The sequence below is a fragment of the Symphalangus syndactylus genome, chromosome 8 (genome assembly GCF_028878055.3).
Source record: "Symphalangus syndactylus isolate Jambi chromosome 8, NHGRI_mSymSyn1-v2.1_pri, whole genome shotgun sequence".
In the NCBI taxonomy this organism is placed as follows: domain Eukaryota; kingdom Metazoa; phylum Chordata; class Mammalia; order Primates; family Hylobatidae; genus Symphalangus; species Symphalangus syndactylus.
In genome coordinates this window covers 138,122,253-138,140,575 of record NC_072430.2, presented here as the reverse complement: position 1 = coordinate 138,140,575, position 18,323 = coordinate 138,122,253, and the positions used below count along the sequence as shown (strand labels likewise).

Here is an 18,323-nt window from a genome sequence, read left to right as displayed (position 1 = left end):
AGACAATTTCATCATTGTGTGAACATGGTAGAGTGATTTACACAAACCTAGATGGTAGAGCCTCCTACACACCTAGGCTATGTGGTGTAGCCTCTTGCGCATAGGCTACAGACCTGTACAGCAGCTTACCATATTGAATACTGAAGGCTAATCATAACACAGTGGCAAGTGTTTGTATATCTAAACAGAAAAAGGTACAGTGAAAATACAGTATTATAATTTTATAGGATCACATCACATGTGTGGTCTTTGACCAAATCATTATGTAGCATGTGATTATATATTTCATTCTTTAGAATTTCCTAAAATTGTCTTTCCGGTAATGTCAGCCTGTAATTTCCTTAAGACACAAGAGGAACTTCTCATGTACTTAGTTGACTTCTAATCTCTCTGTAATTTCTTGCTATGCATTAGTGGCATGCTCAGCAGTAAAGACAGTTAAAGCAAAAATAAATGAAGACAGTCTAAATTTAGTTGCCAGCTTTTATATTGTTTTTGATGAGAAAGCATTGCGTTTTTCCCTTTTTTTAAACAAACTTGGAAAGGCCTTCTTATTGTCAAGATTTCCTTATAAATAAACACTTATTGGGCATTTACTATCTGGCACTCATTGTACCAAGAACTGGGGAGACAAGATAGATGGCCTGCCTCCTCTTGAAAACTCTGTTGTTTTGAGGAGGCAGATGAAACACCTGCACACAGACAGACACACACACACCGACACACACAAGCAACAGGTTGGGATGAGTGCTATGAGGAGGAAATAGGAAGCTAACATACAGAATGCAGGCAGCGTATCCTACCCAAAAAGTCCTCTTTGAGGAAGGAGAGAATGTGAAAAAGTACATTCGAGGTAGGAGCATAAGTGTCACATACCTCTTGGGAGTCTGCCGACATCATGTCCCTGCCTGCTCACCTGCCAGACAGGGCCTCCTCATAAGACTTGGATGCTGAGGCTCTTAAGTGGAATTTTAATAACCTATTTACAATATCAAAACATGGCAATGTATTTCAGAAACACGAAATAAGTTTCAAGTTCCTTGTAAACATCCCGCTCTGTCCTTTGGAAGGTGCTTCTGGGAACGAGCCTGCGCAAGTTTCTCTCCTCTACTTGGGAGACATAGAGATCTCAGAAGATGCCACGCTGGCGGAGCTGAAGTCTCAGGTCAGACTTCTTCCTGCACCATAACTTAGTGGTAATGTGGCTTCTTCCAGTGAGATATTAATATATTCTTCTATCTCCTTTTCCCTCAATTACAGTCTGTTCTGATATGGCATTTGTCATATGCCATGTTCAGTGGTAAGTACCCGCAGGCAACACATGCCCATGGTGCAGACGGCTCCTCGTGGCCTCACTGGTCCCTCCTCTGACAGGCATGCTGTGCTTTTGTTTCAATCTATCCTCAGTGACTTGCGGCTTTTGTTCATTTTTATTTTTTTAGGGAAACATGGTTTCTTGGAACATTTGTAAAGCATTCACTTTATCCCTTTATTTACATTGTTTGTGTACCATTGTGACCCATATGTTAAATGTTGTTATGAAAAGCTGTGTTACCAGTTTTCTAGGAGGTTAGAACACCAGCTTTTATGTTAGGATGCTAAACTAGATATTCTAGGTATTGTGTTGTTTCTTTTGCATTAAATTCACAGAGAAGGAGGGTTTTATCCAAATGGAAAGGCTGGATTAAGTACAGTGCAGTGTTGCAGAAGCATCCACCTACTGTCGGACTGAAATGAGCATTCCTTTCTTCTCTTAGAGGAGAAAATGTGGGGCCTATATATGACTAGTGGTTGTTGATGTTTGGCTTTTGTGCGCCCTCAGTGTATGAAATACCCTTCCTCAAGAAAAAGCATACATTGGCTGGGTGTGGTGGCTCATGCCTGTAATCCCAGCACTTCAGGAGTCTGAGGCAGGCGGATCACTTGAGGTCAGGAGTTTGGGACCAACCTGGCCAACATGTTAAAACCCCCGTCTCTGCTAAAAGTACAAAAAAAAAAAAAAATTAGCCTGGCATAGTGGCAGGCACCTGTAATCCCAGCTACTCAGAGGCTGAGGGCAGGAGAATCACTTGAACCCAGGACGGGGAGGTTGCGATGAGCTGAGATCGTGCCACTGCACTTCAGGCTGGGTGACAAAGTGAGACTCCGTCTCAAAAAAAAAAAAAAAAGGAAAGGAGAAAAGAAAAAGCAGACAGCCTTATTGTCATGAGAACAAATGGGAAGATACTTTTTTTCTCATATTAAGTTGAAAGATATAAAATTGCTGTTTTTGGGTCAAAAAATGGATGAATATTGGTAATTTTAGAGGCTCCAACCTAAGTATATCAGTAGGGGCTTAAAGTGATCCCTTCAGAATTAGAACAAGCAGTTTGGGCCTACTGATTGCAGCCAAAGATTTTGGAATACTTCAAAATCAAAAGCTGATTCATCAGCAGAGCAAACACTGGTGGAGAATTGCATTGGCATGGAGGAAGGCTGATGCGTCCCTTGCTATACTATTAGAGTGGGCTCTGCCCTGGTGAATTCTACTCACATGGAAGTTAATTCCAAAGTTTCATTTTTAAAACATGATGATTAAAAAGAAGCTTTTGACTCAGATTTAGAGATAGGGAATTCACTTCTTTCTCAAGCTGATTTCAGTGCAGAGGAATATGAAGACCACTCAGGGTTAGTGTCATTTAAGAGAGAGAGATTCCTGTGACTTTTAAAATGATGTTATCATTACTTGAGATATTCTTTCCTTGAGAAGCACTGTGTAGTGCTTCATTTTTTTTCTAAAACAGTATGTTTTGAAGAGTGCTTTTTAAAACCGTTGGAGAAATGTCTGTTTCTTTTTCTAGGCCATGACCTTGCCCCCTTTCCTGGAGCTCGGTGTCCCATCCCCAGCCCACCTCAGAGCCTGGACGGTGGAGAGGAAGCGCCCAGGCAGGCTTTTACGAACTGACCGGCAGCCGCTCAGGTAGGTCCCTTGCTGGACGCGACACCGTCCCTCTCTGCTGCTGCCGCACTGGCTGCTGCGAGGGATGGAGGAGGAATCCGTCTTCTGAGCTGAGTGAAAGCAAAGCCCATTCCTGGTCATGCCACGCTTGTGACTTGGGTGACACTTTTCATCATAAACTCCAGCAAGCCTTCAGGTTTCCATGTTAAGTATAAATGTAGTGTTGTATATTTTTTCTATGTTCCAGTGACTGTGACATTATATAACTTAAAAGCATTTGGAGTGAGATGGAAAGTAGGAGTGGCTGTTTCTCACTCAGAAATGTTTGATTCAGTCGATCCTTCTCCTGAATCTTTGAACTTAAAGAGCAGGTTTGGGTCATTTCCTTTGCAAAAAGCAGCCTTGAGGCTTTTTGTTTCTTTCTTTCTCTGTTTCTTTCTTTTATTTTCTTTCTTTCCTTTCTTTCCTTTTTTAGTAGACAGGGTCTGGCTCTGTCGCCCAGGCTGGAGTGCAGTGGCATGATCATGGCTCAACTACAGCCTCAACCTCCTGGGCTCAAGCGATCCTCCCACCTCAGCCTCCCATGTAGCTGGGACCTCAGGCATGTGCCACGACACCAGGCTAATTTTTTGTTTTGACGAAGTCTCCCTATGTTGCCCAGTCTGGTCGCGAACTCCTAGCTTCAAGCAATCCTTCCACCTTGGCCTCCCAAAGTGCTGGGTTACTGGCGTGAGCCACTGTGCCTGGCCAAGGCTGCTTTTAATCAGTTCTGATTACCACCCCAAAGTCACTGGCATGAGAATCTTAACCCCGGCTGAACAGAGGGAAATTTCTTTGGCAGTTTGGCCATCTTCCCAGAGCCAGACCTACATGTTTAGTAAGAAATGACTCAAGTATCTAAATAATCACCACAGCAAGGATTCTCATTTTTTCCCCTTTTTCAAAAGTTTGGGTGTTCTTATAAGTACTCGGAAAACAATCCTTTGCTTAAGAAAAAAGCTTAAAATTCGGGGAAAAAAAAATTCAAGAAAATTATATGTTATGTCACTCAATATTATCTTGTTTCACTTATTATCAGGGAATATAAACTAGGACGGAGAATTGAGATCTGCTTAGAGCCCCTTCAGAAAGGAGAAAACTTGGGGTAAGAAATTCTACTGTGCATCTAAAGTGACACACACATATCTTAACATAGTTTGCCTTTTTAAGCATTAACAACTTAATAGTGTAGCATTTTTTTCACTGCTTCTGAGTAGCCTAGCAACTTGAAACATAGTGTGTTCTAGAAATATGTTTGTATGTCTGGCGTCTAAAACTTGGGACTTATTCTCCCATAAAAACAATAAGGGAGAATTAATTTTTCAGTAATCACCAAGTGCATATTGACCCCATGATGACCCTGAAGTGTCAGCAAGAGGCCCACCCGCAGCTGTCATCAGTGTGTTCGGACAGTCTGCCATCCAACAGATTCATCATCGCTCCCGTCACTCTGCCCCCTTATTCTACTTTCTTCATCCTCGTATCACCTGACATATCTGTACTTACTGATTTATTTGTTAGTATCTGTCTCCCACTACTAGAATATAAGTACTTGATTTATTCATTGCTATATCCTTAATACCTAGAATAGTAATTGTGCCCATGTCATGGTCAATAATTATTTATTAAATAAAGATGCACCCAAAATTGTCTACAATCAAACCATCTTGTTCTTTTTGCACTGTAGGAAAATATTTTACAAGTCGTTTTGTAAATATCATGAACTATTAAGATTTGCTCTACCTGTTATGATGTGAATATCCTTCTTGTGGTCTGCTTGTTATATGAGAAAGTTATCTTTCAAGCATGTCTAATATGTATTTAGTGTTTTTATAAAAACGCATTCTTAATACTTAAGTTGTACAACCAGAAATAGTTTCCTAGAGGGGAATTCCAGGATCAAATGGTGTGGACATTTTAAACCTCTTAAAATAGTTAAGTATTTTTTCAGGCAAGTTGTTTCAGAGTATGAGTATTTATTTTACCTCACCCACAAACCAGCATTGACTATTTCATCGTCTAGGTGTTTCCTAAATTGATAAATGAAAGATGATTATCTTGTTCTCATTTGCTCCAGTGCTTTGATGACTAATAAGTTCAGGCATTTTTGCAAACTGTATTTTGTGAGTGCATAAATGAGTTATTTCGTGTATTTTAACTGCTTCTGTAATGAAGTCTAAAGGAAAACCTCTCTTGGAATTTGTGTGAGCTCTTTATGATTTTGACCCTTTGTCACAATGGTTGTAAGCAGTGTCAGGTTTTGATAGACACAGTGCCTTTTTGCCCTTTTGAAGAGCAGCTGTGCGCCTCCTCAGGCCCCTTCCATGGGCTCTTCTGTCCTTGACCGACTTCCAGGGCACTCCTGCTCTCAAGGAGGCCTCTAGTCCCTCCCGTTTCTCTCCAGCAGCCTCTATCCCCTCCTTGGCAACTTCAGCATCTGTGCCGATGCCCTTTCCGTCCTCTGGCCACACTGTGCTGGGCTCCAGGCCTCAGCCTCACTCCCTGGCCAGCAGCCCCCTCCTGCATGGGAACATGGGGCTCTGCAGCCTCTGCTCTTGCACTCTGCACTCCCCTGATTCCATGGGCCCACATCTTCCCATGAGCTCTCTTTTTTCCAGTCATTTCATTTCTCTCATTGCATCACCTCTTTTGATGGTAAAAACACTTAATAGAAGTACATCTAAAAATCACTCATTGTCTCAGCATCCTAAGAACCAGTCTTCATTTCCCCTTGCTGCCTTCCAGTTCTTATCTATAGCTTTTCCTCCATGGCCTCTGCTGACCTCTGCGCGTCCCTGTTCCTCCTGCCTTGCTGAGTGTTGTTCTTTCTGCTCCTCCTGCTAAGGTTTCCCATCTCCCACAGCTGCAGCCTTGTCTCTCACCCGCCCTGTGTCTCTCTTCCCAATTCCAACCCTCAGGTTCTTCTCCCTGGCTACCTCATAGCAGCTCACATTTACAGCCCCCAGAGTCAAGGGTATAACTGCCTACCTCGAGCCCACTCTCCTCCTGCCAGCTGCTGGGCTATCAGGCCAGGCCCCTCTCACCCTGTCCCTCTCTGCCGCATTGTACCTGCTCAGGCTGCCACCTCTTTCCTCTTCTCCCGCACTGAGGAAGGCTCCCTACCATGTCTGGGCGGCTCTGCTGTGTACCAAGAATGGGATCTTCATTTCCGCTCTTCATTCCAAGATTGAAGGAAATTGAAGTGCGGAATAAGAGTTTGCCACTTGCATCCAGCATTTAGGGAAAAATCTCTCCTTATAAAAACCAGAAAAGCTGGAGGAGAAGCTTTGCCCACTATGCCTCAAGTTACCACATGGTTTTGTTTGTTTGTTTGGATCTGGCACTTGACGGTTTTCTGGTGCAGCCCCCAGGACGTGCTGCTGAGGACACAGGTGCGCATCCCTGGTGAGAGGACCTACACCCCTGCCCTGGACTTGGTGTGGAACGTGGCCCAGGGCGGGACTGCCGGCTCCCTGAGGCAGAGAGTTGCCGATTTCTATTGTCTTCCCGTGGAGAAGATTGAAATTGCCAAATACTTTCCCGAAAAGTTCGAGTGGCTTCCGATATCTAGCTGGGTAAAGTTGTGGGGCTGTCTCAGAGAAATTGGGGCTTACTGGCATAGCAATAGCAATGAGGTTATGCAATTTTTCACAGTGATAGCGAATTTAGTGAGAACTTGAGGTTGAGTTTTGCTTATTTAAGATGTTTGATTTTCCCATAGAACCAACAAATAACCAAGAGGAAAAAGAAAAAAAAACAAGATTATTTGCAAGGGGCACCATATTACTTGAAAGACGGAGATACTGTTGGTGTTAAGGTAAGTTGTTTAACAGCAAATTTACCACTTTGAGAGGGCACGAGGGTCACATGATTTTATAGAGACGTTTTATTGAATCTTCAAGACACAGATAATCCCATTTTATACAAATTGTTTCAGAGAATGGATAAAAAAGAGGGAAAACTGGACAACTGACTTTACAAGGCCACTGAAACCTCAGTATCCAAACTGCCAAGGACAGTAAAATAAAATACAGACCAGTTTCACTTCTGACCATACATGGAAAATTCTAAGTAAAATACTAGCAAGTTCAGCCCTGCAAGTATGTTTTTAAAAACACTACTGTGTGACATGACGTCAGAGTAGGTTATCTAAGGAATGCGAGGAGGGCAGCATGAAGAATAGATTATGTAAGAAATAATCCTGCCAGACTCAAGAGATGCAGAAAAAGCATAAAATAAAACTTATTATTAAAAACCCAGTGTTCATTCATGACATTAAAAAAGAACTTAGAGCAAACTAGGAATAGAAGGAAACGCCTTAACCTGATGCACATATCTACCCAAAACCTCTAGCAGCAACACCATGACAGCTTCAAAAGCTTCCATTTTCATTAAAGTGGGACCCAAAGTAAGGATTCCCCTAACCGCCCCTTCTGTTTAACACTCTACTAAACAACACGGGCAATGAATTTCCTTTCTCGCTGCCAAAAGAAAAGTAAATAAAAATTGAAAGAGCAGTAAAAGAAATTTGAAAAGGAAAATATAAAACTGTTCTTACAAAGGAGATTCAAGGCGTGGCACGGTGGCTCATGCCTGTAATCCCAACACTTTGGGAGGCCGAGGTGGGTGGATCACTTGAGCCCAGGAGTTCGAGACCAGCCTGGACAAGATAGTGAAACCTGGTCTCTGCAAAAAAATACAAAAATTAGCCGGGTGTGGTAGCACACACCTGTAGTCCCAGCTACTCAGGAGGCTGAGGTAGGAGGATCACTTGAGCTAGGGAGGTGGATGTTGCAGTGAGCCGAGATCGTGCCACTGCACTGCAGCCCAGGCAGCAGAGATCCTGTCTCGAAAAAAAAAAAGGAGATTCAAGAGACTACACAGATAAATGATTAGATCTGATACAGGAGTTCAAAACGTTCCAAGATCAGTATAAAACCTTCTGGGGAATATACAAAAACATACTTAGCAGTGTTAAAGAAAGCTTCTGTTAGAGCCACGTCGTGTTCTTGGAAGGCAAACCTCACAATAGTAAAGGTATCAGTTCTTCCCAAGTCTGTAAATTCAGTGAAATTCCAATGAAAATCCATATAGATTAGATTAAATAAAATTAATAACATAAATTTGTACACTAGAGCAAAGGGCCAAAGAGCTAAGATTTTCTTTTTTTTTTTTTTTTTTTTTGTTGAGACAGTATCTCGCTCTGTTGCCCAGGCTGGAGTGCAGTGGCACGATATCGGCTCACTGTGAGAAGCAAAAGGACAGGGTCCTTGCCTCACCAAGTGTGGACTGATCACAGCTGTGGCGACAGTGTAGCATGGAGGCACGGGTGGACAAACAGGCTCACAGACAGGGTGGAAAGCCGAGAAACAGAATCACACATGTGAGGAAATGTGACAGATACTTGAGGCAACATTAAAAAATGGGTTATTCAATGAATGGTGCTGGAAAATTATCTATGTAGGAAAATCATATTCATTAATTTTCATAACCGTAAAATAAATTTTATACAAGTTGAGTATCTATGATTCAAGATGCTTGGGACCAAAACTGTCTCAGATTTCAGGTTTTTTCAGGTTTTGGAATATTTGCATTATACTTAACGGTCGAGCCTCCCTAATCCAAAAATCTGAAGTCTGAAATGCTCCATTGAGTTTCGGATTTCTGGATTAGGGATGCTTGACTTGAGTCAGCGTCAGGCCCCATAAAACCTATACTTACCTCTGCTCACACCATAGTCAACAGGCAATCCAGTTGAAGACTTAAATGTGAAAAACACTCATTTTCAATCTTTAGAAGACATAAGAAAATCTTTGACTTCAGGTTAAGGATTTCTTTTTTTTATTTTTTGAGATGGGGTCTCACTCTGTCACCCAGGTTGGAGTGCAGTAGCGTGATTTCCACTCACTGTAACCTCTGCCTCACGGGCTCAAGCGATCCTCCCACGTCAGCCTCCCAAGTAACTGGGACCACAGGCACGTGCCATTACGCTCGGCTAATTTTTTGTATTTTTGGTAGAGACAGGGTTATGCTGTATTGGCCAGGGTGGTCTTGAACTCCTGAGTTCAGGCAGTTCACCTGCCTCAGCCTTCCAAAGAGCTGGGATTACAGGTGTGAGCCACCACGCCTGGCAAGAAGGATTTCTTAAAAAGTGCAAACCATAAAAGAATCAATAAATTTCATTACATTAGAAGTGAGAACTTTTGTTCATCAAAGGAAACCGTAAAAAACAGTGAAAAGGGAAGTCACAAACAGGCGAGAGACCTACGCAATAAGACAGCAGAGGGTTATTCTCCAGCATGGACAGCAGATCTTCTGCAAATCTGTTATCAAAAAATAACCCAATAGAGAAGTGGGCCAAGGTTATCACTGGCAGTTCACAGAGGAGAACAGAATGGCCAGGAAACACATGAAAGGAGAATCAGCTTGCCAATTGCAGGGAACTGCAGAATCCAGCAGGGAGCCGCCCTTGCTAATGAGACTGTGGGAACTCCCACACACATGGCCGGGCGCAGTAGCTCACGCCTGTAATCCCAGCACTCTGGGAGGCCAAGGCAGGCAGATCACTTGCACTCAGGAGTTTGAGACCAGCCAGGGCAACGTGGCAAAACCCAGCTTCTTGGGTGGCTAAGGCAGGAGGATCACTTGACCCCAGGAGGTGGAGGTTGTAGTGAACTGAGATCATGCCACTGCACTGCAGCCAGGGTGGCAGAGTCAGACAGTGTGTAAAAAAAAAAAAAAAACACTCCAGTGGGAGCACAAGTTGGTGCAGCTACTCTGGAGAGCAGTTTGGTGTTATTTTAGTACACAGATGCCCATCGATACAACCAAGGAGTCCCACTCCTAGCTGTATTCCCTAGAATAACTCGCCCATAGGTGTGTGGAGACACACGGATATGCTCACTGAAGCATTACAGGTAATAGAATGAAGTGGAAAGAAATTGACAGGTTTTTTGTTTTGTTTTGTTTTGTTTTTTTGAGACAGAGTCTCACTCTGTCACCCAGGCTGGAGTACAGTGGCACGATCTTGACTCACTGCAACCTCCGCCTCCCAAGTTCAAGCGATTCTCCTGCCTCAGTCTCCTGTTTCCCAGCTTCAGCCTCCCCACAATTTTTAAAACTTGTGTCATGTGCAATTTACTGGAACAGAAATTATAATATTGGCTTATCATATCAGTGTATTAGAATAGAGATTATAATATTTGACACGACACGTTCCTAGCAGAGGTGGGGCACTGAGAAGTAGCCAGACCCTCCTGCAGAGCTTGGTTAATCTCTCAGTCATTGAAGAGTTTAACTGTGATGTGTAGCCAGAGCCAGCTCCCCACCTCCACACCTGAGAATGCAGCCAGCAACCTGGGCAACCCCCAGCACGAACCCCGCAGGCCCTGCGCTGCGTCTTTTCTGACACGCACTTCCCTTCCTGGGTGCGCCCCTGAGGCGTCCTCCCTGTGGGCAGCATTTACGGAAATAACATGCGTGTGGAAAACAACCTGCAAGTCCTGGGAAAGGGAGGAGGCTTGTCCTGTCACGGGAACGCGTGGAGCAGCCTGTGTTTGTGAAACCCTGCAGTTAAGTCTTGCAGGAGATGCCAAGGAAGTAAAGCCAAGTTCATGCCTCTCAGAAGCATGAAATACAGAGGTGAGAACAGACGGACAGTGTCTGTAAAGCGAACAGCTGTGCTTCTGGCACGGCGATGAGAGATCCGTGTGTTGATGTGGATGATCTCTGTCTTCATGTTCTTGTCTGGTAGCCCTTTAAAGCCCCCCTGTTTGGCCACTCCAAGTGGAAGCTTCTGGAGCGGAAGGGAAAGGTCAGATGGCTGGAAATTGATTTCCCTTGTGGAGCTCTTCTTGCCACCCCCGAGTTTGTTTTCATCGAGCAAGAGGATTTTTTTTAATCAGTTATTCACCTAGTTTATGTAAATTTGAATCTGTCCTTTTGTCAATATAGGTAGTTTTTTAGACATGCCTCTTTTAAATGTAGGCTAAAAAGATGTCAGAAGACACTGCTCATTACTTCTTTTGAAATGTAGAATCTCCTGATTGACGACGATGATGATTTCAGTACAATCAGAGATGACATTGGAAAAGAAAAGCAGAAACGACGGGCCCTGGGGAGAAGGAAAAGGTAACTGCTGGGGTCCGCACAGACGTGCAGCCCACAGAGCCCTCTCTGACTCTCTCTTACTCCTGCTCGGAAACTGAGAGGGACCGGAAACTTGTTGATTCAGAGTGCACACAAAGCACGCCAAGGTGGCAGGTCCTTCTCCGCCCCCTGAGTTCTTTCCTCTCCTTGAGTGCCTCCTCCTGGAGCTTTCTATGGAACAGGTGAAGTCCACTTGGACTGCGGAAGCACGATGAGGAGCCCGCCGATCCACGGTCACACGGTCCCCCTCCTTCCTCCCCTCCCGCAGCCTCGCCCTCTGCCTGGCTCTTGGCTTTCCCTTCAGGTTCCCACGCCCTCAGGTCTCCAGAACCACCCCGTCCTGCTGCCGCCTCCGCCCTGCTGCGGGCTTCCTGTCCTCCCGCTCTCTCCAAGGTTCCCGAGAGCCTGGCCCCTCCTCCAGGGGACGCTGCTGTGGCTTCAGCGCTGCTACCCCCCTTCCTCCAGGACACTGCCTGACCCCTGGCCGCCAGGACTCCTCTGCCACAGGCCGTCTCCTACCTCTGCTCAGGACTCCTTGCCTCTCTCCCTCCCTCGGCTCTGGCGCCGCCTGCCCTTGCCTGGCTCTGCGCTCACTGCCACTGGGGGAAGCAGGTGCTGCTTGCAGTCAGGCCAAGCCACAGGCTGTGTTCCCAGCCAGCTCTCTTCAGGCCTCCAGGCCACACACAGCCCCCAGGAACTTGCACTCTGCACACCCAGAACTGGGGCGTGAGGCTCAGTTCACACTGCTCAGCTTACCACCACCACAAGTCCCAGGACCTGCCCGTGGCATCAGCTCCGTGCAGGCCTCACCAGAGGCCCCCAGGCGTCCTCATCCTCCCCCACTCCCCGACTCACGGACTCTGGGTCTCTCCTAAATCTGCCTTTTGTCCTGTCTGCCCTGGTGGATTTCATCTTTTCCTGCCCAAATGACTGCAAGAGTCTGATCTGGCCCCACTCACCCTAATCCCCCTCTCCTCCCCCTCAGTATCTTGGCTGCCCATGTGCCAGGGACTGCATGCCCTCTGCCGCTGGGGGCATCTGGGGAAGAAAGGTCCCAGGTGGAGGTGGCAGGGCAGGCGAGCGTGACCTCGTGACCATGGCAGAGGTGAGGGTTCGAGCGTGGTTAGTGGCTGCTGGAGGGTGTGAAGGGGGACGCGTTGACATGATCGCTGGCTGCTTTGTGGTTAGTGGATTCTAGGAGGTTGAAGTAGAATCAGGGAGCCGAGGGAGGAGACTCCCTGAATGAAGATGGTAGCGGGAGGGACTGTGTGAGCTCCGCAAGCAGCACGGCCACTGGGCCGGGGCCCCTTCCTCTCTGCTCTCCGGAGTCTGGGCTGCTTTCCGGACAGCACTGTCCCGTGGCCTTTCCTGACTCCCTAAGGGCCCCGGGAGCCCCAAGATGGCAAAGGACCTGTGCCCGGCCTCACCTCCATTTGCAGCTCTGCAGCCCTCAGGTCCTGGTGCCCTCAGAGACCTGGGGATATGGGAGAGGGGCTGCAGTGCTGGCTGCTTCGGGGTTTTCCTGTTTAAAGGTCAGACACACACACACACACGTAAAATTCTATACGTGTCTAATACATAGACACTAAAATATTGTTTTCCACATTTTTTTTTTTTTTTTGCGACGGAGTCCCACCTTGTCGCCAGGCTGGAGTGCAGTGGCACGATCTCGACCCACTTCAACCTCTGCCTCCCGGGTTCAAGCGATTCCCCTGCCTCAGTCTCCCAAGTAGCTGGTACTACAGGCATGCACCACTATGCCCAGCTAATTTTTGTATTTTTAGTAGAGACGGGGTTTCACCATGTTGGCCAGGATGGTCTCAATCTCTTGACCTCGTGATCCGCCCGCCTTGGCCTTCCAAAGTACTGGGATTACAGGCATGAGCCACCGCGCCTGGCCCTGTTTCCACATTTAAATGTGATGCCACTGACTTCATCAGACTTCTCCATGCATCCTCTCTGTCAAAGCCTTAGTTGTCACCAGGGCTGTTATTTGGAGACATCCAACAGTTCCCCAGGCCCTGGTGTCTCCATTGTCATCTGTGCTGTTTGAGATAGCACATTTTAAAACTTCATGTTGCTGTCACTGAAAACCTCATCTTAAGCCTCACACGTGCTGTTTGCACAACAGTAGACCACTGGTGTCTTCTGAACACCATGATGTAACCACTTACTATATTGTTTTTCATTTATTTTTTGGAGTTAATAGAGTCACATGCTTTCAAAAGCCACCAAGGAGTTTCACTGAGAAATCTCTGCACCCCCTTCCCCGGGTACACAGCCTCTCCCAGATGGGCCAGCGGGACGGTCACCTGCATGTCCTTTCAGAGACCTGTGTATAGGGGCAGAGGAGCTTTACCTTCTCTTTTGACTAGAACTTTCTGGTAACCTTGCTGTTTTCATGTACCAGTGTGTACGCAGCTGCATCGTCTCATGGTGGGAGCGTGGTGTCCTGATGCATGGGTAGACCACAACTTAGGTGACTTATGCCCACCTCACACACTTCCAGTCTGTCACCATCACAGTGAATAACCTTGTATATTCACCATTTTGCAGTACAGATGAGGATATATCTGTAGGACAGATTTCTGCAATGGAATTGCTAGGTCAGAGGGTATGGCTGTAAACATTATCTGCAAATAAGAAAAAGACAACCAATCCAATAAAAATATAGAGGGTATATGAACAGTTCATAGAAAAGGAACTGCAAATCGCTTGCCAGCATATAAAAATATGCTCAGCCATTCACTCATGATAAAAGAGATGTAAATTCAAGCTACTCCAAGGCAGTGCCACACGCCCATCGGCAGCACTAAAGTGGGAAAGACTCGTGTGTTGAGGACGCGGAGTCACTGGGGCTCTCATCCCGTATGTGGGTGTGGAATTGGCACAGACACTTTGGAACTCAGGACAGTACCCCCTGCTGCATCTCCTGTGCATTTCCCAGTACCCAGCCTTCTACTCCTCAAAAACATGGACATGTGCCTACCAGGATATCCCCTAAAATACATGGCAGCTTCATTCACCATGACCAGATTCTGGCCGTATTGAAGGAAAGGCTGTTCAGCAGTAGGATGGCAGGTGGGCCGCGGAGGCTCTCTGCCGGGGACTGTGCAGCATGGATGGGCCACACACATCAGGCTGGGCCAAAGCACCCAGCCGCAGAGCACCTGCTGCACGGTGCCATGGGCCAGGGCGGGTCACAGTGAAAGCCAATCTCTTGAGTGGGATGCCGAGTGGCCTTTCTCTCAGGACAAGACTGACGGGGCAGAGGCAGCCTCTGCATCATGTCACACAGGTGTGCGCGATTGACGGGTCATGCAGCAGTGTGTGTGTGCCGTGTTTGTGTTTGCCATGTGTGTGTGCGTGTTGTGTGTGTGCACTCCAGATGTTATTCTTCCATTTAAAAAGCAAGGAAAGGAAGGTTTCTCAGCTGTGAGGCATTTTCGCTGAGCAGATTGAGAAAGCCCCAGAGCCTGAACCATGCCGTGCCGCCAATGCAAAGCAGGGAAAGGCAGCTGCCGGCCTGGCACAGGGCTGGTGGCAGGGCAAAATGGGGCCCTCTGGCAGGTGGCTGAGATCTGTCTGTCCAATTGCAAATGCATGTCCCTGTGGCCTATAAAATTGGAGTGTATTTTGGGATCTCCATGAACCCCTCACCCTGGCACCCACTGCATCCATGAGTCAGTGACAGTCTCTGTGTCTCCGCAGCCAAGAAACCCTCCATGAGCAGAGCAGCTACATCCTCTCCAGCGCAGAGACGCCTGCCCAGCCCCGAGCCCCGGAAACTTCTCTCTCCATCCACGTGGGGAGCTTCAGATAACCCTGCCGCTGCACGGCTCCACTCCCGATGAGCTCTCCGGCTGATGCCACAAACGTGGGTTTCCTGGGCATGGGGACTGGCTGCCTGGCGCCTCCATCCCAAACCCTCTCCTTCGAGCACAGGGACGGCTCCTCTGAGGCCTGGCCAGTGCATGTAGTCACTTAGCTCTGCAACACGTGGCAGCCACGGGGGCTGGTACAGCTCTGGACGCCACCCACCCAGCTGCCAGTAGGTGCTGGGCTCTCTCACACAGCACCTGGCCCCAGCTGCCTTTTTTTTTCTTTTAACCAGAAAATGCACAATGTGTGCATGAACCGCAGGTATGGAGGCAGCGGCATGCTGTCACTCCGCTGTGGGAGGTGTGTGGGGTCAGCCCGGCCACTTTCCTCCGTGTTCAGATGACTCTTGTTCGCCCTGACCGGGTTCTCACAGCGTCTCAGGCCACTGCGCCACCGCGCTGGTGCTGAGCAGAAGCGGGGTCTGCTTTCAGGACTTCATTTCCCCAACTCGTTCTGGCCCCACATGCTCCATGTCTGCCCTTTGGTCTGAGTTAAAACTGCGATGCTGAAAAGTGCAAGCTCTTTCCACGAGGAGGAGCCAGACAGGGCGGCCTCCGAGGGTGAGCCACTCTGCTAAGCAAGGGCGGCCGCTGTGCGTCAGCCCGCAGGCCGAGGGTCCAGCCTATCCTGGGTGCTCTTGTGATCAGAAGGTCCTTGGATCCCGAGGACTGCGGCCACTGCCGTCCACAGCGCCTCAGCCTCTCTTCCTGTGTGGAAGCGGGGCCGGCAGGGCCCTGGCAGACAGGCCTGGCATTAGCCCAGGTTCCAGGTGTCCTGGGCGGCCTGACTGGGTTCCTGAGTAGCCTCAATGAAAACACCTGAGAAAAAGAAAACGTAAACTAAGGAAGGGTTTTTCCACTTAATCCAAGCCAGATTTCTATTCAACTTAAAGGATTTAATTGGCATTTGTGAGAAATAATAGCACCTGTGTCACTGAGCTGATTGATTTGGGACACAGATGGTTGACTTTCCCAGACAGCAACTTAGTGGAAAGCAGCATCCTGAAGATGGTGTCACATGTCCTGAGCCTGCTTGTCACCTGGGCCTCACGGTTTCTCATCAGCCCCGTCACTGATGGGAAGCAGCACTGAAGTGTGAGGGGCAGAAAGGACACCGCTGGAGTCAGGCGCTCCCCTGCCTGTGACCCTTTTCCAACAAGCTGATGCTGAGCCAGCGGCCTGCTCTGCCCCGCATCCTCCTCCCAACGGTCCAAACCACTACCAGACGGAAGCCGCGTGGCTTCCGCACACGTGTCTGAGAGCGTCTGCCATAGATGTCTGTGCGTTTCCATGAAGCACTGTGCCGTAAGGACTGAACTCTGACCAGCAAGCTGCCTCCCACTCCCAAACACTAACCCCGCGCAGGAGACTCGCACTGGGTGTAGACTGCATCTTTACAGAGGGAGATGGATAGAGGCTTCTGATGACACCAGAGCTGTTAAGTGTCGTGACTGGAGCTGGGCGCCCAGCCCTTCTTGAGCTGTTCTGTTTCTTGGCTTTAACTGACATATTTCCGTAGCATCCCCCTTCATCTCATCTCAACATAATGAAATATTAATGAAATCGCTGAAAAGCTTTGCCTTTGAGAGGCCAGAAGCCTCGTGGAATGTCTCTGCAAGTCCAAAGACGCGTGTGGGTTGATGTGCCTTGAAGTGCCGTTCAGCAGGAGCATGCGGCCGGGCCGGCCTATGCGTGTGGCCTTTGCCTTCTTCCCTTTCTTTCTGTTTTCTGTTTTTTTAATTTGGGGATTGAGAAAGCTGTACGATTTTGTTAAAGAAAAAATAAACCATTTTTTAAAGTTGTAGCCCTTAGCTGCTTTTGGTTGCCGGCTACTTCGTATCCAGCTTGCTTAAGAGAGGAACTTTTGGCTGGGTGCGGTGGCTCACGCCTGTAATCCCAGCACTTTGGGAGGCCGAGGCGGGTGGATCACCTGAGGTCAGGAGTTCGAGACCAGGCTGACCAACATGGAGAAACCCTGTCTCTACTAAAAATAAAAAAATAAAAAATAAAAAAAGCTGGGCATGGTGGCACGTGCCTGTAATCCCAGCTACTTGGGAGGCTGAGGCAGGAGAATTGCTTAAACCCAGGAGTTGTAGGTTGCAGTGAACCGAGATCGTACCGTTACACTACAGCCTGGGTGACGGAGTGAGACTGTCTCAAAAAAAAAGGAACTTTTGGCTGGGCTTAGTGGCTCATGCCTGTAATCCCTGCACTTTGGGAGGCCAAGGTGGGTGGATCATTTGAGGTCAGGAGTGTAAAACCAGCCTGGCCGACATGGTGAAACGCAGTCTCTACTAAACGTACAAAAAATTATCATCTGGGCATGGTGGTGGGCGCCTGTAGTCCCAGCCACTTGGGAGGCTGAGGCAGGAGAATCGTTTGAACCCAGGAAGCGGAGGTTGCAGTGCGCCAAGATCGTGCCACTGCACTCCAGCCTGGGAGACAGAGCGAGACTCCATCTCAAAAAAAAAAATACATAAATAAAATAAGGAATTTTTGTGGCCCTTTTTCCCAAGCTTGCTTCAGATGCTAAATAGAGTTTATATTTAGAAGTACTGCAGCCGTGCTGCTTTAGAAATAACAGAAGTTTGCTTTGGTTTTAAAAAGTTCAGGCTCATGGGAAAAATGCACTGGAAGAAAATGGATGTAATCTGGTTTTATTTTCCTTCTGTGGAAATACGTAATGGTGGTGGCGTCGCAGAAAAGATACTTATTCAACAGTGACTTTTCCTAGCCAAAAAAAGAGAGGGGCAAGAATTCCCTTGCAAATCATTTTGGCGCCATCGATGTGAGTTTACCTGCAGAATAGACTTAACAGTGAGGGACCAACTTACAACAGCCCCTTCACCCTACAGGCCATCCATCGTTCTGTTCTGGATAACACACCCACCCAAAGCATGGCCATACTAGGGTTCAATAAAATCCGTAACAAACGCATTTTAGGTCTATTTACATTCTGGAGATTCACTGCACATGAGGGAGGAAAGTGAAGCAGTGACCTCAATATCCAAGTAAAGAGAGACTGCTTCCAGCTCCCTCCGGCTGCTGCCTTCCCCCACCCCCACCACACACACCCACGCCCATGCGACAGGTGCGCTGCCATGCGTCCAGGTCCCCGTGGCAATGGCTGCAGGGTGTGGCAGACAGGGCCCTTCATCTGCAGGTCCTTGCCCCCACTTGGGGTGGCAGGAGCAGACATGGCAATCTCCCGGTTCAGGAAACAAGAGCTCACCAATGAGCTCACACCAGGCTGGAGCGGGGCCAAGCGAGTGCTCAGGGGACAGTAGTGCCTCTGCCAGGCCCCACTGTGCTTCTCT

General features: G+C 47.7%; 1 protein-coding gene across 6 annotated transcripts in view; it reads left to right on the top strand.

Annotated features, from left to right (window-relative positions):
* Positions 1-16,810, top strand: part of USP40 (ubiquitin specific peptidase 40) — a 91,840-nt gene extending 75,030 nt beyond the window's left edge. For 3 of the 6 annotated variants that reach the window (XM_055291016.2, XM_055291015.2, XM_055291017.1), the window contains 7 exons: positions 1,071-1,165; positions 2,841-2,959; positions 4,017-4,082; positions 6,342-6,552; positions 6,699-6,794; positions 11,013-11,107; positions 14,837-16,810. In XM_055291016.2, the coding sequence (XP_055146991.1) occupies positions 1,071-1,165; positions 2,841-2,959; positions 4,017-4,082; positions 6,342-6,552; positions 6,699-6,794; positions 11,013-11,107; positions 14,837-14,948 (794 nt within the window). In that variant the 3' untranslated portion in view covers positions 14,949-16,810. The other 3 variants (XM_055291018.2, XM_055291019.2, XM_055291020.2) reach the window with 2 other exon arrangements.
* The last annotated feature ends 1,513 nt before the right edge of the window (positions 16,811-18,323 follow it).